Source organism: Pinus tabuliformis, chromosome 5_1, assembly GCF_031772625.1.
Source record: "Pinus tabuliformis cultivar Carrire ecotype Pingquan chromosome 5_1, CPIR1, whole genome shotgun sequence".
Classification (NCBI taxonomy): Eukaryota; Viridiplantae; Streptophyta; class Pinopsida; order Pinales; family Pinaceae; genus Pinus; species Pinus tabuliformis.
In genome coordinates, this window is record NC_142305.1 from 242,126,170 (window position 1) to 242,150,540 (window position 24,371).

The window sequence follows — 24,371 nt, forward strand, 5'->3', positions numbered from 1 at the left end:
TTTTCAGACTTCTGCTCTGTAGAAGAAAGAAAAGGATCCTACCTTCATAGGATTTACACGGTTGTCCATATCATACTGCTTACGCTCCTCCTTATCCATAAGCAACTCATAAGCAGCTTGAATTTCAATGAACCGTGCTTCTGCTGTTTCTCCTTCCTCTAAATCCCCGCTGCCATCATAAACTAGGAGTAATAGAAAAAATTTAATGACTTTCAATATAAAATGTTTGAATGATAGACAAGAAAATAAAGGAAGATATTACATTAATATTCATAAATGGCCAAAAGTAAAAAATGGGACTGTTGAGGACATCATACTTTAGAACAACATTCAGCTACAAAAAGCATATTTGGCCTAAAGCCTGGCACTAAACATTGAAATAATTTAATAATCACTTAAAATTCTGCAGATACCGTAGATAACAGATATTTGCAAGCAATAATAATTATAGGCAGAAATCAAATCAGTCAATCTTTGTCTTTGTCACAAGCTGTTAAAGAGTTTATGTTTTTGCTTGCCAATAATGGATACCCATCCTGCAATACTTTGTGGGTGGCCAGTAGTTTTCCAACATCTCACTGCAAGAATAACAATAGACTACTTTTGCTCCAATTGATAGCATGCCATATTTCAAGTTTTCTGAAGGCATTGAGACTCGAGAGGCAATACAAAAATCAAATTGGTGGATTGCTGTCATCCAGAAAATCAATTCATGATGGACATTGGCCAACTCTTATAACATCCACAATTATCCCAGATTCCCAAAGACATGCAATTTATTGCTTAAAGATCAGTTCCAATCCAATCCATGTGAGAATTGATCCATTTGTGATGGAAGTCAACAGAAAACTAGTTTAATTCTAGGTACCACCTCTATGCATAGATACATTAATCAAACTGCAAGCTGCTGATTTGAAATACACAATATGTTACCCACCAAAAGTGGGTACCCCTAGGAGAGCTTTTCTCTTAATCATATTCTTCCAACCGGCAGCCAGCAGCCCCTGATAGCCACCTTGGAGCTGGTGTGATGTGCCACTTTATCTCAGCCACCTGCATCAGTTGCATGTTTCCTCGCCCACTTGTCAAGAACACATGTTAGAAGGTGGGCAATCCGACCCAAAGGGTATGTTTTTCATTGTACAATCAGGTGCTTATGCTTGTTTTTCATTTGGGCATTTTGGCATGGATTATTGGGTGACTTGGAAGAAGGAACGGTTTTGACCATGGTTTTGTTCCCTCACCTTAAATGGGGGGTTAATCTCCAATCCTAGTCCACTGGGACCTCCCCTATTGGCACATGGCTTTAAGAAGGGCAATACTCAGGAAACCCTGATTTTGATATTGTGGTCTCGTTTTCCCGTTCCATATTTATCACTTTCCTCTGCACATTACAAGCCCTATTCACCACCTCCCCTCTTTGGTTCCACAAGGCGTTGGCATACCCCCTCCCCTTGTCCACATGTCTAGTTCGGACCTGGAAACATTGCCCCAAAGGTCAATGCAACTAAAAGAAAGTGAAAAGCATATCATGGCCACAAGCATGAAACAAAAGAAAAAGAAAATCACAAAATGCAAAAGATGGTTGGGACATTAAATATAGCAAGTGGGCAAAAGCCAAGAATGGGCTCTACCCCTTATCATTATGGCCATCACCCTCGTTCCTAGGGCCAATGATTCCCTATCACATCACAAAAGGAACCCATGCATGTCCCAAACCCTGGTGGACGATGAACTGCCCCACCTTTAAGGGGGTACTAACTGCTTTACATCATTCACAACATCTCATTTCCTGGAGCTTCAAGCAATAATACAAAGAAAAATCAAGAAAAAACAAAAGGAAAATAAAGAGGGGCGGAAAAACAAAGGTTGGGGTAACTCATGCATCCACGATTGCTCCCTCCTTACATCTGTACACCCAATATGTGAACTTCCTAATTATTGCTACCCCTTTTCCCAAGGCATTTGGCCTTGAGTCCCCTTTATCCCCATTCGATTCCATCGTTATTCACATGCTACCTATTGATTGAAAGATGTACCAGGGACATGTCTTTCCCCTTAGGGGTTGAGAACACCTAATAGGGTCGTCTATTAGCCACTCCTAGCTAGGGAGGTAACACTATTACATGATCAATGCTCCAAATTTGGAAGAGATGCTCTGTATGAAGTGTCAATTTTCCCTTGATTAACAAGCTTGGCTCACTTAGATGCACTAATAATTAATTGTACATAATGATGAAGATGCAACGCTGGACATTATGTGTGATTGGCAAGCGATTTTCATCATGGGCTGGGTAACTTAACTGGGGCCTAAAGTCCAATAAGGAGCATATGACACCCTTCAAGTGAAGCATTGAGAGCCATAGGACTCCTATCACTTGCAGAGCATCATTCCATTCCACGAGCACCTACAACACCCAACAGTCTGCGCTTTTCCCCACATTATTCATGAGATGATGCACTTGGACCAGCAGGCCCCCAATCACCCTAGCAGTGTATACAAGGTGTGGCAGCTGATCTGACGCTCAGGTGAGGTATGTCTCACCCCTTGAGACATGGGAGATCTAGCACCATCCATTGAGCCCTCAAAGTTGGAGCATAACCAACCTATTCTATCACTAGGAGACCCATTAGACCCATCTTGTGCGCCAAACACAAAACTGGGGTCCACAAGATGATTTGCATGGAGATTGCGGGGCCAGCCCCTAGATCCAGATTTTTGGAGCCCTCTACACTCGACTTGGCACTAGAGGAGCCTAACGCTTGCCCTAGAAGGGCCTACGCACACATGACATCAACATTTCGGCCTCTTTTGTGGGTTATTTCTTATGTTTTACAATGGCTATGAGTTTGGCTTGTAACCTCACTTAGTTTTTCCCATCATTTTATAACTTGGAGGAGATTTTAGGCTAAATTAGAGATCATTAGACATGTATAAATAAGAGAGTACACATTTGTCTCTCTCATCATCATCACTTGGAGAATACGAACCTCATAAGAGAACTTGCACTTGCTTCTTTGTGGCTATTGGAGATTTTTGGAATGCATTTTAATGTTTGAAAGCCATTTTGTGTTGAAATTTGGGCAGCTTCAGGATGAATTTCCCCAAAGGGAAACCCTAAGACCCCAATAGGAGCCCATCTCACCCCAAAGAGGATTTCAAAATGTATAAAGGAAATTATTAATACATGGGAAAGCAATTATTAAAAAGGCAATATATTTAAATATTTCGGTGAAAGGATTTTGAAATTCAAATTTAAGAATTTCCCTCCAATATTGGCAAGTCCACCTTAACACATTTAAGTCGGCCTACCCCAAAGGTCACGACTACTCACTCATATAGACAACTATAAATATATGTCTATCCTCCATCATTATGGGCATCGAATGGGTATTCACTAAGGTACGCATATTGCCTGTGGATCAGATCCCTTTTCTCTATGGCTCAGTGGCACAGAGGCATCATAATTATATGTTTGAGGCTCGAATCATTATATCTAAGATTAATGAGGGTTCGTTGACATGGATCACATATGATTCTTATGGCATCATAATGAACGTTGTCTCTTACTATCTACATTACCTCCAACTCTTTACCGTGGTTCGATTTTGTAATGACTCGCTATTTTTTTGGATGGTTTTGTGGCTCGATTTTTGGCTTGTATATCTATATATATATATATATATATGACTCAATTTACAGTGGCCCGCATTAAGCACAGTACACTCGCATTTCTTTGAAGGCTCTTGAATGGCTCGAATCATTAACTAAGACATCGCTTTCTCTAGCATGCAATACATTAACAGTAGCATTACATACTTTGTAGCTCGCACAGAGAAGATTGTTCTATACACAGCAATCGCTTTTGTATGGCTCGTTTAAATTCTACAACATCACATCACTTGGCTCACTCACACTAGAGGCATCATAGAACAAAGGCTTGGAAGTTGACTAGATGCATCGCAAAACAGAGGCGTGGCAATTAACTCAGTGGCATCGATGAAGTGCAGTTCAATTTTTGTGATCGCATAAGTATCTCTGTCGATGGCATTCCATATAAATCAGAGTTATCATATTATATTCAGAAACCCCTCTTGACTGTGAATTATTTTAATGGCCCTACTATGCATCTTAATTCTTTGTACCTAATCTTTGTGGCTTGTATTTAGTATATATGATGATGATGATGATGGTTAACATCAACTGAGACCAAACTTTGGTCTATTGGACCTAAAGAAACGAATTATTTAGTTTGATTTAAGATTTTATTCCTATGCTCAAAAATCTTGGAGAAAAGCCTCCCGAGCTCACTATAATTTTGACAACGTAAAAGGCTAGGAAGGTTAGTATTGCAACAAAGATTATGAAACTGAGATCTAATGTGGTTGTACGTGGGGCACTCTAAGAGGAAGTGATTTTCATCCTCGATGTTCATATTCTCACGGAGATGGCAGATCCTTTCCATCCATGGTGTTTTAGGCACTGCCCAACGACACATTTCACTATGGAGCTCATGAGAGTTCGTTCTAACCTATATTGATTTTCTTCTTTGAGCTAGTTAAAACAGAGAGATACTTTTGATCTTCTAGGGTGAGGTTGATGACCTCCTTATAATATCTTAATTTTCTTTTAGCTGCTAAATCTTTCTCACACCACATTTTTTCTTTGTACTTAGCAGTAACAATATTTTAATGTTATTAATGTTTTGCAATGCAACATTCTCGTTGATCTCCCAATGGTTTAACCAGGCCCTGGTGTCTTTATACCAACCTCGTTTGAGCCTTAGGTGGTTTTGGCTGGAATTTAAAGCTAGCTTAAGAACTCTATGGTCTCCTATGTTATTGAGCTTGTGCTTGTACAGCAAAAGCCTAGTCATGGCTAGGCTCCCGATAGGGAAAAGACCCACTTCTATAAGGAGAATAGGATAGGGTGTATTGCTTTTAATTTTGAGGTTATACATTATAAAACGCTTCTGGATTTGCTCAATCTTTCTACAAGATTCTCTAGAGATGTTGCAAACCCAAACCTCACATCCATGTAAGATAATAGGAGTGACTAAAGTTTCAAAGAGGAACTTCTTTCTATCCCACATTACGAGGTTTGTCGTTTTACAATTATTTTCAAGACCAAAATAAGCTTTCCACCCCCCATTAATCCTTTTCTCAATGCTATAGTTCTAGTTGAGCTTGTGATGAATATCAATTCCTAAGTACTTGTAAGAAGACACTTCCTCCAAGTTACTATTGTCATACGTAAAATTAGCGTAAGTGTCCTTCTTGGATTTGATAATCATAACTTTTATTTTGTCAGTGTTAACAGTCATACATATGTTCAGTGGCTCGCTCACATCTTGGTGGTTCACAATAATATCTTTGTGGACTTAGATTATAATGATTCATATGGCTTTATGTTTAAGCTATTTGTGGGCCCCAATGGTAGACTAGGCAGTGATACATTGATTTCTAGTAGCATCGGATGTGCTCTAAGCCTCAACATTTGCAAGGAGGCTTGGACACATGCATTTCACAATACCCAGAAATCGTTTTGGGAAATTCCACTCGGAAACAGTATTATTAAAATAATTATGTATTTTTAGTGGTTGCCTAAGTCTAAACCTAGGAAATTAAAATAATTAAAGGGTATTAATCTAACTGTGGGTGAAAATTCTAGAAGAAGAGGATAAAGCCAAAATAATCTGAGCCATTGATTAGGATCTAATCTAGGTCGTTGGTTCTCAACTGAAGGATTATAATAGGAGGCTTAAGGGGCATTTGGAAATGACATCGAGTTGAGATCAAAAGATCGAATTTCTAAAGCACAGCAGTTGTCGGGAAGAGAATTCGAAGTGATCTTGCGCAATGAGGGGCAGGGATAGTTCTGGTTAGAGATTTCTCCTAATCCCGGAATACTCAACAGAGAAGGCAGAGAGAGATCCGGGAGAGGCAGCGTTGTGGCTAATCTAGCCAGCGTAGGCTAACACAGCAACGCAGAGCCTTGAGGAGGTCCGAAAATTTGCTGGGGGAATCGATATCAGAAGCCGGAAACCGAGGTGTGAGACCGAGAGGTGAAAATCGAAGTTCCTAAAGAGCACATCGATTAGCAGAAGGGGTGATGCTATCCTTAGAGGCTGTGACGTTGGGCTGATGCAGTGACTGTGCAGAGGCAGCACAGAGGCAACCAGGGGCAGTCCATTCAGTGGTTGGATCAGCCAAGATCTCTAGTGATAGTGTGAGGTAATCTCACTTATCTCTCTGTCAGTGATATTCTCTATACTGGTGTTACACGTCATTTTGTCACATTAGGAAAATGATCATCAAAATTGGATCTCTCACCATCCATCGGACATCCAAGTGTCACGAAGCACTCCCTTGCAAGTCAACAACATATATACCTTGAATAAAGTGGAATTTATGGATCTCATGGTACAAAACATTGTTTTTTAGCATCTGCGCAGTTTTTCTGAACAGAATCCGCACATGTGCAGTTTCTTCCGCTATAAACTGCGCATATCTGCGCTCTGTTTTCCGCTATAAACTGCGCAGGTAAATCAATAAAAAGTAAAAATAAAAAATGAGATCTAGAAGCATTGTTGGGTGAATCATTCCCAACAGAAAGCCTCGAACTCACGTTTATTCGAGCCTAACCACATTTTTGATCGAACTAATTCCCATTCTTCAAGGAGCCTTCATCCCTATTTTAGTGGATCTCATCCTTGGACTAAGGATCTCAAACTACTTCCTTTTGGCCTATTAATCAAGCCATAGGTGGGGGAATTGGGGGAGGCTGCTGAGAGTAAGTTTATGCTGGGAAAAACAGGTTGGAGAGCTTATCATTCTTGGAGAGGATTGAGATCAATGGGAGGAGCTTCACAACATCAAGGCACAGGTTTTGTAGCTCCTTTATGTTTCTGAAATTAATACAAACAAGTGTTTCTTCTCACTGCATTGTTTAATGGATTAATTGATGAATTTCATGGATGGTTTATGTTATTTACATTTGTCCATTGGAATGATGTTATTTATATTTGTCCATTGGAATGATGTTTTTTACTAGTCTCTTTGATCACTAGTTTGAATTATTGAATCATTTATGTTGCATATGCATTTGATCCTTTGTTGTTTCCATGTGTGCAGGTCTAGATTCAAGCATGGAGGAGTTGCATTGAAGCACAAAGGGGGATCTTCATCAAGCATGTCATAATAAGGTATGAATTTTCTTTTCCCACCTTGTTAACTTATGATTCAAGAAAAGATAGATTCAGGAAAGGAATTAGCTTGATTGTCTGTTTGTTTCTAGGGTTCCTTGAAGTCTAGGGAGATCGCTCTTGTCAGCAAAAGGGATTTTTGGCAACTCCACTGGGGAACGTCTTGTTCTCTTCCATCTCCTTGTTTTTTATTCTCAAACCTTTTTTAATAGCTTTATCCGAGTCTTGACAAGTTAATGATCTTTCAAATTCTGTGATTTGTTTGGATACTTTTTTTATTTTTTCTTTAAGATTCTCGACCTGCATGGTTTATGTTCAGAAACAGAGCACAGATCTGTGCAGATTACCTTTAGCAGCAGTGCGCATGCGCACTGTACTATATTGTCTACCTGCGCATACTCTGAGAATTTTTGAAAAAATAGCTTTTCCTCTCATTAAAATCTGAATTTTTTTGCTTTTTAAGGTTTCATTACACTTGTCTATGCCTCCAGTCAGTGTTCATGTGTTTGATTGGGTGTTAGGAAGGAGTTTTCTTGAGATTTGTCTGTTTTCAAGGATTGAAAGGTAGGGTTTCTAAAGAATTAGAGTTTTGATGAGATGTGCTTCTTGTGCTGCATTGAAAACTGAAGTCATTTTTATTCCATTACTGAAGTATAATCAGAATTATTCTTTAAGCATTGATTTCATAACATTCATTCATGTTAAAATTGGCAACTAGAGCCAAACTCCATGTGGATCACCTCATTTATGGCTTCTGATATTTTTCCTAGATTCCTCTCATCGAGAGGTGTAGGATTGATCTAAAGATCATCTGATTCCGATAAATATTTATGGAGATATGAATTTATTTTGATTATGGACAAATTGTCAAGGTCGGCCAGCAAACTTATGTAGGCTCAGAAGCCCAATAGTCATGTCTATTCAACCTCAACGTTTGCATATAAATAAAAGGAGCATTCTCCTCATTTGGACAATTCAATTCACTCATCTTCTCTCTCTCTCTCCTACGCATAAAAGGAGCCTCTCTCTCTCTCACACGTGTGGCTGAAAGGAAGACGTCATAGGGCAAGGAAGACACAGAAAGAAGGACACTAGGGCAGCAGGTCATCTCTTTGACCATCGTTGACCAAGCGTTGACCTTCTAGAAGTGCAGATTGGATGTGGTTGCCTCTCCTAGGCAGGCCGCAATTTTTGGCACAAAAATCGACATGATCTGACCTCTGGTTTGACCGGTGTTCACTGCCCTAGTTTAGCGCTGCAAGTTGACTTCAGAAATTTGCAAATTGACTGAACTTTTGGGGCTGTTCAAGGGCTGTTTCTTCAGCCTATTCGAGGACAAGTTGATCAGAAATTGACCAAGTATTTTAGAAGCCAATCTCAACTAGTTTGACCAAGTTTGACTTTGCTGATCTAGGGTTTTCTGTTGCTGATATAAAATTACAGGATTCATATTTTGTACTATTTCTCTCTGCTGAACTATTGAAGATAAAAGAAGATTTGATCAAAGGGTTTCCCCGCATTGGGGTTTGTCCCTGGCTAGCCGCCACATCTTGTGTCTCGTCTTGGCTTGTTTTCTGTTGATCATTTAATGTTCTATCTGCACTTTACTTAATGTATATGTGATTGCTAATCTGTGGCTAATAAGAAGAAAAATAAGTAAACTGCTCTAAGCATAGAACATACCATAATTTAACATGGTATCAGAGCTAAGGTGAAGACAAAGCCCAAGCAAGAGCAAGAGCAAGAGCAATCACCAAAGAGAAGGTTGGCAAGGCTATCTTAAAAAGAAGTCATGGGGTCCTCAACACACTTCCCTGCTGAAGACAAACTCCGTGAGAAGTCTGACTATCACGGATGGAAGATGTCTCTCGATCTAACATTAGAAGAGCAGGAAGTGTTGGACCATGTGAGAGGCGGGATTGTTGAGCCTCCATCAAATGCATTCGCTGTTGCTAGGAACAAATGGACCAAGGGAGAAGTCAAAGCAAGGAAGATCATCCGAGACTCTATCGACAAACGCTTGGTGGCCTATGTTTCCGAGCTGAACACCTCCAAGGAAATCTACAATAGACTGGTAAGTTTATTTAAAGTTAATGATGCAAATCAAGTCTTGTTTCTTAGAAATAAGCTGAAGGAAATTAAGAAGGGCAAAGATGAGAGTATGCAAGCATATTTCTTGAGGATCACCGAGATCAAGAACGATCTCCTACCTATTGGGGAAGTAATTCCTGACAGGGAAATGACACTCAAAACTCTTGGAGGACTACCATCTGAATGGTATATATTCAGGACTACTCTTCTCAACAATAACGTGATTCCTGGATTTGAGGAATTAATGGCCAGATGCATTCAAGAAGAAACGAGGATGGAAGAGCAAGAAATGGCCATATTTAAAGTTCATCCCTCTGCCTTTTCTTCTCATACTAAAAGAAGAAACAATTCCGGGGCTAAATTCAAAGGAAAGGTTGGACCAAAGGGTCGAAGAAAAGGACGGTGTTACAATTGCAATAAAACAAGTCACTATGCAAGGGAGTGCCCTGATAAAAGGGACTCACACTGGGACGATGATCAAAATCCCTCTCAAGGCAATCAACGGAATGGCAGGTCAAATGGCAAAGGTAAAAGAAGTGCAGGAAATCAAGGAAGAGGACAACCATTCAAGAAGGCAAGAAATTCCAGGTATGAATCTAACACTGTTAACAATAAGCAAGATGAATATTATCTACCAGCAGCTCTATCTACTACCGCTCCCCCGAACTTGCTGGGAAATTGGCTTATTGATAGTGGTGCCTCAAGGCACATCACTGGTTACAAAGAAGCTCTCTATAATCTGATAGAGAAGGAAACCAATCTAGAAATTGTTCTTGGAGATAATTCAAAATATCCCGTGCAAGGCGTAGGAAATGTCACTCTTCAATTGAATCAAGGTAATACCATCCACTTACAAGATGTATTATATGTACTTGATCTACCTGATCTCAAAAAGAACCTAGTGTCCATTTCGGCAATGGAAGACAAAGGCTCAAGGTGGCCTTTAGCGATGGCAAGGTACGTGTATGGAAAAAGAACTTTAAAGATGCTTTTACTCTTGGGTTTCGAGTTGATTCATTATATCAGGTCGGTGGAAGTCCTCTAGGTGTCATGTCTTGTGACACATCTCTTCAGTTCGAACTATGGCATCGGAGTTTTGCTCACCTTCATTATAAAGTTCTACCCAATGTAAGAAAAATGGTGACCGGGATGTCCGAGTTCAGATTAGAGCAAGAAGGTGTATGTCCAGGATGTGCCGAAGGGAAGCTCAAAAGGGGACCATTCCCCTCAAGCCAAAGCAAAACCTCCGATATATTACAGTTGGTTCACTCAGACATATCCGGTATGATGTCTGTGAACTCCTTAGGAGGATATTTATATTACCTCACTTTTACAGATGATTATTCTCGCAAGACTTGGATATACTTCTTGAAAAAGAAGGATGAAGTGTTCTCCTGGTTTCGACACTTCAAAGCCTTGATCGAGAATCAAACTGAAAAGAAGATCAAGATCTTAAGGATTGATAATGGGACTGAATATGAATCCAATGAGTTTCACGACTTTTGCAAAGAGGTTGGCATTAAGAGGGAGACTACTACACCATACACTCCTGAACAGAATGGTGTGGTGGAAAGGAAGAATCATACAATTGTGGACGTTGTCCATGCTATGCTCCATGATCAAAAACTTCCGAAGTTTCTATGGGCCGAAGCTGCCAATACCACCGTATATGTACAAAACCGATGCCCTCATCAAGCATTGGGTTCCAAGACTCCCGAAGAAATGTTCACCGGTAAGAAACCTGATATATCTCATTTTAGAATTTTTGGAAGCCCTGTATATTTTCGTGTGCCTAAAGAAAAAAGGAATAAATTGGGTGCATCTAGAAAGAAAGGAATCTTCGTGGGCTATAGTGAAAATTCTAAGGTCTATAGAATCTATGTAGTTGGTCAAAGGGAAGTCGAGATTAGTCATGATGTCCCCTTTGACGAAGATATGGCTCTTAGTAAGGTAGACAATCTTCCTACTTTAAGGGGATCTAAAGACATTGACACCGGGGAACCGAAGGAAAAAGAAGGTGAGACGATGCCCGATGTGGAAGAACCTATGGATCCTATTGATCCTCCTCCGCAAGAGCCTTCCTCTTCTAAGAAGAGGCCTTCATGGCTTAAGGGGACACTTGATGATGCTGAAGGACACATTGCACCCCGAGGAACCTTCCTTGAAAGTAAGAAGACGAACAGGTATCAAGGATACTTGTCCATCATGAGCACGATCATCCAAAATGAGCCTTCGTCATTCATAGATGTCGTCAAGCATCAAGTATGGAAGGATGCTATGACCAAGGAATATGAGTCCATTATGAAAAACGATGTTTGGGATGTGATCCCCAGACCCCAGGACAAAGCAGTTGTCACTTCAAAATGGCTTTACAAGATAAAGCATGCAGTTGATGGAAGTGCAGAAAAGTATAAGGCGCGTTTTGTCGCTCGTGGCTTCTCCCAGAAGGAAGGTATAGACTATGATGAGATATTTGCACCTGTTGCCCGATATACCACCATCCACTCGATCATAGCCCTTGCTGCTTCGCAAAGATGGAACCTACATCAGATGGATGTCAAGACTACGTTCTTACATGGTTCGATCAAAGAGGAGGTCTATGTGGAGCAACCCGAAGGATTTGAGATTTATGATCGAGAATCTCATGTGTGCACGTTGAAGAAGGCCCTCTATGGGCTAAAGCAAACACCCCGAGCATGGTATGAGAGGATCAATAGCTACTTGATGACGCTGGGATTCACTAGGAGTGAAGCCGCCCCTAACCTTTACTTTAAGGTTATAGATGACAAGCCTCTCATACTGGTGCTCTCTGTTGACGACCTCTTTCTAATAGGTGCAGACCCTCTCATTCACGAATGTAAGAGGGAGTTGGCTTCTGAGTTCGAGATGAAAGACCTAGGACTTATGCACTATTTCCTAGCATTGGAAGTCTGGCAGAAACCAGGGAGAATTTCCTATCTCAAGGAAAATATGTGGTGAAAATATTGGAGAGATTCGGCATGGTGGACTGCAAGCCTGTAACTACCCCGATGGAGCTTGACTTCAAGAAGTTAAGCGGTAGTGCTGCCGGACCTGTTTTACGAAATTCTACCGAGTATCGTCAACTCGTCGGAGCATTAATGTTCTTGGTGAACTCCCATCCGGATATATGCTATGCAGTCAACATATGGTTGAGCCTCACCACTCACATTGGATTGGTGCCAAGAATCTGTTGAGATATCTTTGTGGCACAATCACTCATGGGTTGAGATACACTGTTGGAGATGTGAGACTACTTGGGTATACTGATGCTTATTAGGCAGGCAGCATGGTGGACCGAAAGAGCACTTCTGGGTACTGTTTCTCTTTGGGATCTGCCTCGATATCCTGGATGAGTAGGAAGCAGAAGTCGGTGGCTTTGAGCACCGCCAAGGCAGAGTACATTGCTGCTAGCATGGCCTCCGGTGAGGCAGTCTGGTTGCAAAAGCTCTTCAGTGAGCTGTTTGGATTTACATTGGATACCATCGTGATTCTGTGTGACAACCAGAGCGGGATCCGTTTATCAGAGAATCTCGTATTTAATGATCGCTCCAAGCATATCGATATCAGGTACCACCATATTCGAGATATGGTGCAGCGAGGAGCAATAAGGCTCCAACATATCGGTACAGATGAATAGGTCGCCGACGTTTTGACAAAACCCCTAGGAAATGTCAAATTCCTGACTTTCCTAGAACGACTTGGTGTCGTTCAGAGACCCTCTTATGAGGGTCGAGTATGATGTATTGAGCTCTGAGAGCTCCAGGGGGGCGCGGGGTACTTCTTGGAGCAACATGTGACCACAGGGCGACTCACCATCCCCTGGTGGTGCACTATGTACAGGGTAAAGGTTCAACCTTCCCCTTTGACACCCCGTGGCGACTGTGGAATAGGATGATTAGTTCTCCTATGGGCCAAGATGATTTGTTCTCCGTGGCGATTATGGAGCAGGGTGATTAGTTCTCCTGTAGGCCAGGATGATTAGTTCTCCGTGGCATCCACTGGACAAGATGATTTGTTCTCCTGTGGACAGGATGATTAGTTCTCTTGTCGAAGCATCCTACCCATGCAGTCTGGGACTCATGGGAAGTACCTCTCATCTGATCAATGAGCAGGGAAATGAGGATAGGGACCATAGTAGTACTATCGATGGACGCATCGTTGTGTCTACCATACTCCCTATGTTAGGATGACCTCCACTGATTTGGGATCAATGATACTGATCTGGGATCAGTGAGAGTGATTCACAATCTGAGACAAACTTTGGGTCAGTAGAGGATGGTATGATACATCCTTGATCATTTCTTCTTCTTCATAGTTCGAACAAAGCAGAGCAAAGCACAGTGGGGTCAAGTTGTACAGGACAATGCATTTGATGGATGGATAGCAGTGACGGTCTGACGGATTGCAGATGAAGTTATCCCTAGATGAGAGGGAGTGTTAAAATTGGCAACCAAGGCCAAACTCCATGTAGATCACCTTATTTATGGCTTCTAATATTTTTCCTAGATTCCTCTCATCGAGAGGTGTAGGATTGATCTAAAGATCATCCAATTCCGATAAGTATTTATGGAGATATGAATTTATTTTGATTATGGACAAATTGTCAAGGTCGGCCAGCAAACTTATGTAGGCTCAGAAGCCCAACAGTCATGTCTATTCAACCTCAACGTTTGCATATAAATACAAGGAGCATTCTCCTCATTTGGACAATTCAATTCACTCATCTTCTCTCTCTCTCTCCTACGCATAAAAGGAGCCCCTCTCTCTCTCACACGTGTGGCTGAAAGGAAGACGTCCTAGGGCAAGGAAGACGCAAAAAGAAGGATGCTAAGGCAGCAGGTCATCTCTTTAACCATCGTTGACCGTCCAGAAGTGCGGATTGGTTGTGGTTGCCTCTCCTAGGCAAGACACAATTTTTGGCACAAAAATCGACGTGATCTGACCTCTGGTTTGACCGGTGTTCACTGCCCTAGTTTAGGGCTGCAAGTTGACTTCAGAAATTTGCAAATTCACTGAACTTTTGGGGCTGTTCAAGGGTTGTTTCTTCAAGATGTTCGAGGACAAGTTGACCATAAATTGACCAAGTATTTTAGAGGTCAATTTCAGCTAATTTGACCAAGTTTGACTTTGCTGATCTAGGGTTTGTTGTTGCTGATATAAAATTACAGAATTCAGATTTTGTACTCTTTCTCTCTGCTGAACTATTGAAGATAAAAGAAGATTTGATCAAAGGGTTTCCCCGCATTGGGGTTTGTCCCTGGCTAGCCGCCACATCTTGTGTCTCTTGTCTTGGCTTGTTTTCTGTTGATCATTTAATGGTCTATCTGCACTTTACTTAATGTATATGTGATTGCTAATTTGTGGCTAATAAGAAGAAAGATAAGTAAACTGCTCTAAGCATAAAACATACCATAATTTAACAATTCAAGCATCTTCATTTTAAGGATTTCATTGGGTGTTTTAAATTTGAATTCCTTTAGTCATTGCTCAAGCATTTGTCTCAGTTTCTTAACAATTTTTGCATGTTTTTGCTTTCATTTTTGCAAAAGCATGGGGATCTGAATAGTGTCCGAGTGTTAATCGCCTTTGAGTGTCATTATTTTTTATCTTTGGAATTTTCACCCAATTTCCTTTACTTACACTTGATTGGTTCTTTAGTTGTATTAGTGAAGGGAAATAGTCTTGTTGTTCTTTTGCTGCTTTGGAATCATCTTGTGTTTGTTTTGAAGAATTCTCTTGCATAGATTACATTTGCATGGTTAGAATTCTCATTTCATGAACGGAAATTGTGCATAGATTACATTTGCATAGTGTTCACGGAAATTGTGCATAGATTACATTTGCATAGTTTTCAAGCAAATTGTGCATAGATTACATTGCGTGGTTTGCAACTTAGAGCTTTGAATTGCATTGAAAAATTAGAAGTGGTACATTTTGGAGTTAATATTTTAAAGAAGAACCTCTTTACTTACTCTAGCTAGAATTCATCGAAATGAAGAGATTACAAATTTCATATTTGATGCATTAGAGTTTTGAGTCAAGTCATAATACCATCAGTTTCACGTCCATTTACCCTTTGAGTAAATAACAGCTTAATAACACAGCATAAATTAAAATCAATCTAGAATTTTATATTTTTAGGGCTCTTACCACCTACAGTAGCTTAAGTGTAGGTCATTGGAATAGGAAAGTGAGTAAACTTTCCAAGGCTATAGATAAACAATAGAATCTTGAGTTAGGGAGAGAAATCCAATTATTTCAGTTTTGCTCTGGGAAGCTTTTCTTATACATGATTTAATCACGAGATCATGTCGAATCTGGTGAAGTGATCGTACCCAGTTCATTGGCTATGATAGAGCGATTTGCACGTATTACAACGGTGTCGAAGGGGTCACTTGAAAGTAAATCTCCAATTAACCACGTTGAGGAGCTTTCAAGGGGATTGAGCTTTGTAATTCTACCCTTGTGTGTACGTCCGATTTATGACTGTCCCCCTAGGTGAAAACGTTGTAGTTGGTAAACTTAGTGACCATAATCCTAGGGCTCTACCTAAGGTGATGGCAGAGGGAAGGTCCTGCTGTACCTGGAACAGACATTGGCTAGACTCACTTGGACTTTTTGGAGGGTAATCTTCGCTCAAGATGGCATAAGTGAAGTTACTTGCACCAGATCGTTTCATTAAGCAAGTTGTCAGTGTAACTAGTTCCAAATGCTCATATCTATAAAACTTTTCACTTTGATCTCTGCGACGTTGGATTTCATCACCAACTAGTAATTATTGATCTCTGTGACAAGTCAGTTTGTATGGTTTGAATCCCTAGATTTTTTAGCATGTGTTACCTTGTTTGTTTTTACTTTTTACAAGACCTTAGGTGTGGATTGTGAATATTATTTAATTTTAATAATAAAAACTTATTTGGATTGAATCTAATGGAAACAATGTCGGAAGTTACCGATAAAGACCTCCCTTTTAACGGGAACCCTAATCCTTTCCCTAATTTTGCAAATGTCGGTCCTCCTTATATGGCTACATTGTCACTTCCTGGATTCACGATAGGTTTACCTGTATGGTTGTTCTCAACTTCTTTAATTCCAAATACTCCAATTGTACCAGCTCAACCGAGTTTTTCACCTCAACCGAGTTCTCCATCTCAACATCACCAACCTACTATTGACCCTTTACCTTCTTCATCCAACATGTCCTCCTCCCTTTCTTCTTCTTTGCTTGGTAAAAGCCTTGATGCTAGTAACCAAGGGACTAAGAAGAAGAGGAAAGGGAAGAAGGAGAAGCGAGATAAGAAAGTAGTCAACCAACCAACCATGGTCGTAAGTATTAGTAATGTTGAGGGAACTTCTACAATGCATAGCAAGCCAAAACACCCTTGCAAGATTTGTAAGGGTGACCACTTTCTTATTAATTGTCCTGGTATTCCTAAGGTTTTGGAGGTATGGTCAAATAATTCTCATCAACTTATTGTTGATCCATCAACCTGTGATTCTCAGATTCCAAGGAAAAAGCTTAAAGTTAGGTTTCCTTGTAGGCTATGCATAGGGACTCAACATAGTCACCTTTGCCCTCACATGGATGAAGCCTCAAAATTGTTGGAAAAACTTACTATTTCACAACAACAACTTCCAACTAATTCCCATAAACTTTCTCCCCCCTACTGTCAGTTGACGAAGTGATTGATCTAAATCCAAATACAATCAATCTCACTCTTCCATTGGAGGGTGAAACATGTGTCACTCAGGTTGATGGACCATTTGTTGATCAAGTGGTCGAATCGATTCCATTTTCGGTCGATCCCACTCTCCCTTTAGAGAGTGAACTTCATACCACTCAGGTTCTTCATGTTAACTCAGATTCTTCTACACATGGGGCACTTCATCTGTTGTTTTTGAATCCCATCCAAGTAATGAGGCTATTTCTTTTGATTGGAGTACACTGACAGAACTTCATCTTCCTTCTTCCACCCCTTTCCAAATCATTGTGAAGGCTTATGGTAATAATGTGTGATGCACAAATGTAGATGAAGGTGCTTCTGTCAGTATTTTATCCTCAACCGCTTGGCAAGCTTTGGGCTTCCCTCAACTTGTGCCCATTACTCAAAATTTGTTATCTTTTAACAGAAATGTTAGTGAACCTTTAGGGATCCTTCCTAAGTTACCTATTACCTTGGAAGATAAGATTGCTTGTATCGATATTATGGTAGTCCAAGGTCCCTTAGATTTCAATTTGCTCCTTGGGAAAGACTATGTCTATGCCATGAAAGTTGTCGTATCGACACTCTTTCGCATGATGTCCTTCCCTCACAATGGAAACATTGTGACGGTTGATCAGCTTTCATACATTGATCTTGTTTCGACTACTAGTCATCTGACACCCCTGAATGTTCCTTATATGGGAGTGGTACCTACCCTGTCACGGGTTAATTATGTGGCAACCAGTCCAATGTTTTCAGTTACCGATGCAAGTGAGCCTCTCGATGTATGCTCAACTTCTTTTGACTTAGATCCATTAACTCACGTGGTCAAAACTTCAGTGGGGGCATTTGAATACGATTTTCTTATCCCTATTGATCCCCTTGACATGTGTTCCTTCCAGAGAACTGTTCTTCCATCTGATGAAGACCTTTTGGAAGCCATGATCAAGGGGTGTCCCTTGACATGTGTTTCTTCCATATGGAAGCCATGATCCATAGGTTCCATAAGGATAGTTCTTTTTGTTAAACACACATGGACAGCAAAGGAATATGAAGGATGAAACATGCAAGTACAGTTTTTTATTGACAGATGATATACATTTATAGTACACTGTTGTGACCGTTGGGTTTCACATCCCAAGGTCTCTTGGACTACTTTGTCTATTCAGCTTCCACACTAACCCATTGAGGATTAGGTGTCCAACATTCCCCCCTTAATCCGAAGGGTTATGTATGAGTCCAAGAAGAGAGCTGTAATACAAAATGTGCAAAAATGCATGGAGCACTAGGTTGAATGTGCTCTATGAAATGTTGGTATAAAAGGCGGTGGTTTAAGGATGACCACCAACACTGGAACGCTTAGTGCAGTTCCCGGAACTCTTCCAAAACTGGCAAGAAGCTGAAGTCTTCTGCTAGAGGAAGTGCTCCTATTGTTTTAAAGAGGGAAACCTTCAACCAATAAAGGGAGGTCTCACCGCACATAAAAGGGAGAACTTCAACTTGAAAAGGGAAGTCTCAACCTGTGATGGTTTAAGGATGACCAACAACTCTGGAATGCTTAATGCAATTCTTGGAACTCTTCCAAAACTGGCAAGAAGCTAGAGTCTTCTGCTAGAGGAAGTGTTCTCAATTTTGTTCCTGGAATTCTTCCAAAACTGGCAAGAAGCTCAAGTCTTCTGCTAGAGGAAGTGTCCCAGATTGCCAACTGAAGGCATGTTCACGAGCATCTTTGTTTCTGGCTACAACTCTGAAACTGGTGTGGCAGGTTGTGGCTCAAGCTCGCTTGATGTGACTCTGAAGCTTGTAGATGACCATCATTTCCCCCCCTGTCAGATACAAGGTGAGATGATGGAGAAAACTCAACTGCAAGACTGTTCAATACTCTAGAACAAGTTCTGACATGTGTTTGGAATATCTTCTTGGTTGTTGATGCCCATTGCCAAGAAGCGATCCATCCAAGATGAATCTTTGTTCTTGCAGGACGTTTGTTTCTGAAGCATCTGTGTGAAGAATGACTGGTTTTATGACAGTGCTTACATGGATGAAGATCAAAACAGTGATCTTTCAGATGGCCAACTCGGTCACAGTGTTGGCATTTTACAATCTGTTGTTGTTGTTGCTGTGGAAGAGAGGCAGAGTCTGGAACAACTGGAGGTGAACTGTCATGAGAAGCAGGTGAACTGTCATGAATGAATCCAGCACTCTGAAACTGAATGGGCTTGGCGTAGTCTGGAATATGAAAGGACAAGTCCTTGTCATATCCAAGACCAGTTCTGTGCTTGTTGTGGACAAGCTGTTCCCAAGGTCTGATGATGGGATGAGTTTCTGCATCTGCATGTACAACTGCTGCTTTATTGGGTATTGGATCTGAATGAACTTCAACAATATTGTCTTGTTGTTTATGGGAGTCTGCTTCATTGTTCTGAACAGAAACAGGTTCAGAATGATGACTCCACTGCTGTAATTCTTCATGTTGTAGCTTTGTCTCAAGCTGCAAAAACTCAATATTCTCTTGTACATTATGCAAACAGGTTCTAATGTCAACAAGAGAAGCTTTGCTCATTCTTACTGTACCATGATCAGAGGAATGTATCAGAGTTTTTAAGAACTCCAATACTTCACCAATTCTGTCTATTTTATTCATTGTCAAAATTATACTGATCACAACTATGAACTCAATGCAAAAAAGTAATACCCACTCACAGTACACAGCAATATCCTTTATAAATGTGCAGCAAATGAATCAAGGAAGCAAGGCAAAGAAGTGTTGTATTGATAAAGAAACAAATAAGAGTTTACAGTATGCCCAACATCAAATCTGGAAATGACGGTGGCAGCTTAATGTCTTCAGCAGCAGAACACCCACGAAGGCTGGACTTGAGGACCCTTAGGAAAAATTGACCGAGTTGAAGCTCTTGATTCTTTCCCTGGTCAGCAGTGATCCCTACGATTTAAAGATCCTGTCGATTTACATGTGTGGGTCCAAGAATATGTTGTACAACAGTTCGAATCTCTCCATATGATATCTACCACCCTCGCTCTCACAACAATCTCTACTACACTCAATCCAAATCTACCTACAAAGCAAGGGGCATTTCGTTGTGTGTGTATATATATAATTTTATCATTTCAGGCCTCTTGGTAGCAATGGCTTCCACACTTCTCCTGCTATGATACTTTGCTCCTGGTTTTTTTTTTTCATTAACCTGCAGGCCAAGGCTAATTTATCCCCTCAAATTAAAAACGCCAGAGAAGTGTCTCCGCAATTTCCTGGAAAGCACTCAGAATTTTTTTTTTAATGAATTATCTTCTATTCGCTGCGCCAATTCGTGCCATGCCATCCATTTCGTTAATATCGTAATCTTTTTCGCGTCGTGCTTGCAGTCCCTTCTATTGCGGATTAAAAAGGCGACGGTTGAATTAATATTAAAACGAGAGGAGTGGATTGTGGAGTCTGATCAGCGAGGATATGGATACAATGTTCAGGGATAAAGCGCTGAGGAGCAACGTTTATATGACTCGGTTTCAGTGGATGAAATTGGTGGTGTTAGAGTGACTATTGTGAAAAATGAAGCAGGTGGAAACTTGGTGTTAACAGTGGTACTCCATGGAAGTACAGAAATCTCTTCGAGCATTTCGCTTCTTATGTAGATTCGGTGGGAATTGATACGCTCTTGCAGAGATTGCCCATCGGAAGGAGAGGGAGATGATCTCGACAGCGATGTGATGTTCGGGAGGAGAACACTAAAATTTGGTCTAAGAATTTCGATGAGATTTCCTTTCGCTGCAGGTTCAAGGCACGAGAAGCCCTTGACAAGAGAATAAATCTGATCAAATACACTTTGCTCCTCCACACAAAATAGCTCCTTGTCAGCTAAGTCGAACGCAACCCCAATCAATAATTGGTAATCTTCAGCAGCAAAACTTCTGCCTCGCCCCAGGTGTCTCCTACAATCAATTGATGTTCCTGCTACCAGCAACCTTACGCAGTTTTTTTAACGAGGTAAGAAAACGGAAACGTTAATAGTTTATTGGATTAAAACCAATGAGTTATAGAAAACTAGACCATCTATGATTTATTGCTTATATGGTGTAAATAGAGGTATTATGTTGCCCCTCTCCGTAAGAATGACTACTTGACAAATTCGTGCGTTGAGAGAAACCATTTCATTCCCACTCACGCCTATCACTTCGTTTTCCTCCTGGCTTCCATCATGGCCATTCCAACCGACCTGCGGGCAACATGAAAAGATGCTTGAGCAGCTTCCAATTGCCTGTTCAGCTATGGAGTAGATCCGTGAGCCATGTTAACCAAGTAGATGTTGCCATCGAGGAATCCAATAAGAAGCTGGAACTTGTATTTGGTCAGCCTCCCGCTGCCTTCAACTCTGGCTCTCAATGCAATGGAAGCCGAATCTACATGATTCAATCACCCGTTATCATTTCCAAAGTCTGTTTATGCCAGCGCTGTCCAAGCTGTTCCTTTTGCTACGCTACTCCTGTAGCTACTCCACCACAGCGTTCATAACGTTCAGCATTCATACCACAGCGTTCACTTAAAAAATGCATCTGATAGAGGGCGCAGTCTAGACAGAGGTGCAGACTTGTCAGAGAAACGTATATATGACACTGCCACAGAAGGAGTTACATAAAGCCAAGAGAAAATGCAGTCAGGCAATTATGTTCAGCTCAGTGAGCGCAGAGTGCAGACAATGATTAAAAATACCATATGGCAGAGAGGAGCAGCAAACAGTCGCCTTCTGGCAGACGTTTATGAACAGCAAACGTTTATGGACAGACGGGTCAGCCAGAGACCAAAAATAGAGACCTGCAGATTTCAGAGGTCAGGAATATCGGGGATGGCAGAGCCAACGCGCCAGGACTTTTAACTCACACATGTGGTATTCATTCAACGGACCAAAATTTATACATATGCCAGCACAAATATATACAACGAATTCAACAGCATCACATGAATTAATCAACCAGCAATATCACCGAGAGTTCACGACTTACATAACATTAATGGTCAACGCATAGGTCTGATGAGAGAAACACAACAAAAGGCCACAAGCAAACAGTGACTCAAATATGAGCAGGGCCAGAATTCGCCTGCTCTGATACCATGTTAAACACACATGGACAGCAAAGGAATATGAAGGATGAAACATGCAAATACAATTTTTTATTGACAAATGATATACATTTATAGTACACTGTTGTGACCGTTGGGTTTCACATCCCAAGGTCTCTTGGACTACTTTGTCTATTCAGCTTCCACACTAACCCATTGAGGATTAGGTGTCCAACACTTTTCCTATGTCAACCTCATTAAAAAATGAAATAGGTCTCATGAGGATAGTTCTTTTCCTGTGTCGACCTCATTAAAAAATGAAACAGGCCTGATGAGGATAGTTCTTTTACTGTGTCAACCTCGTTAAAAAATGAAACAGGTCCTCATGCGGATAGTTTTTTCTTGTGTCGACCTCATTACAAAATGAAACAGGTTATATGAGGATAGTTCTTTTCCTATGTCAACCTCATTAAAAAATGAAATAGGTCTCATGAGGATAGTTATTTCCCTGTGTCGACCTCATTAAAAAGTGAAACAAGCTTGAGGAGGATAGTTCTTTTGTTGTGTCAACCTCGTTAAAAAATGAAACAGGTCCTCATGAGGATGGTTCTTTTCCTATGTCAACCTCATTAAAAAATGAAATAGGTATCATTTAGGATAGTCCTTTACTATGTCAACCTTGTTAAAAAATGAAACAAATCCTCCCCTAATTGAGTCAAGTTTTTCATCTGATCTTGTGAATCAACCTTCATTTCATCCACCTATCAGTAACCAGTAGTCTACTCAGGTGAATGAAACGAAGTTTGGGGCACGTGCCTATGTCAGTATGATGGAGGCATGAAAACCACTTTCAAGCACAGTTTTCTCTGTTTCAAGCTTGTGTAAAAATGAAACCACTCTCAAGCACAGTTTTACTTTGTTTCAAGCTTGTGTAAAAATGAAACCTATTTCAAGTCCATTTTGGTTATTATTTTCAAGACTCGTTAAACTCATGAAAATCCCGAGCGTCTTTTACTATCTTTTCATGCTCGTAAAATGTACATGAAAATGTCGAGTTCTTTCCGTCTTTTCCTTCTTGTGAATTAAATTGAAATTTAGTAAGATGAGTATATTTTTATCACTTTTTCGAACTCGTTAAAACTTACGAAAAAGTGAAACCATAGAGTCCTCTTTTAAGCCCTTTTCAAACTCGCGAAATATGAAAAGATTGTTGAAGACTTGATTTTTTGAACTCGTAAAAGTAAATGAACAACCATCTATTCAGTATAAGTTTCCCCTTTTACAAACTGAACCAGAGTATTTACGAAAAGGTATACGTTGACTAATCATGGTCAATAGATTTTTCTCCTGCATTATTTTATCTTTTTTTGGGCTTGAGGGACTAAATTTACGAAAAAGAACACTATGGATTTTCCATATGTTTTTCTCCCGACTCCCTAAAACTCAAAAAAAATGAGCTTTACTTTCTTCGGGCTTGTTAAAATTTTACGGTAAAAGAACTGAATGAGTTTTCTTTTTGTGTCTTTTCAAACTCTTTAAACATGAAAACCACATCGAGTTACTTTACTGGACTCATAAAAATTAAACAGTACAGGACTCGTTAAGCATAATGAGACTGAACCACTCCTTCTTAGGGTTCGTTAAAAATACTTTGATGGACTCATCCAAAGGATGAGCTTACAAGACAAGCATATGTTATCCTCCTCAAGCTTGTAAAAAATAAAGAGGTACTTGCCAGTAATGGTGGGGGGAAATTGAGAAGAAAAGTTCGTTTCTTGTATTTCAGGCAGTATGTCGCTCTTGAACATGACACTCTATCACATATATGTTCGGGTTGGGGAATCCATTTGTCTCACAGTTAATCAAACCTTATTGAAAGTCTTCAGTTGGTTTTGGGTATTATCATTGAGTCAAATGCTGCCAAGTCATTTTGTCATGTCACCAATATGTTCAAGAGAAGTATAAACCTCAGTTCAAATTACCTTGCAATTTGTAGCCTTCAATCGTGTCAGCCATCCCCAAGTCAGTCCTTGCAAACTATTTTCCAAAACTTGACATTGTGTTTCATGTTGTAGGCTTTCCTACAACGGGTCGCTTCCTATCGACTTCACCTCATTATCTAGGAAGTTGATATAGAAACCTTCAATACCTTGGGGCCTGCATGCCTTAATGGCAGGTTTCTTACCTACGACGACAGGTTCTCGTCATTGGCCTCATTAAAAAATGAAACAAAATTTCCCCTAATTGAGTCAAGTTTTTCATCTTATCTCGTAAATG

The 24,371-nt window shown here is 40.4% G+C and overlaps 1 protein-coding gene across 1 annotated transcript in view; it reads right to left on the minus strand.

Annotated features, from left to right (window-relative positions):
• The window catches only part of LOC149164312 (Chaperone DnaJ-domain superfamily protein), a 147,233-nt gene that overhangs the window by 110,730 nt on the left and 12,132 nt on the right, over nucleotides 1-24,371 (minus strand). The window contains exon 3 of the mRNA XM_089432039.1: nucleotides 43-180. Coding sequence (XP_089288165.1) covers nucleotides 43-180 — 138 coding nt within the window. The remainder of the gene's footprint in view (nucleotides 1-42; nucleotides 181-24,371) is intronic.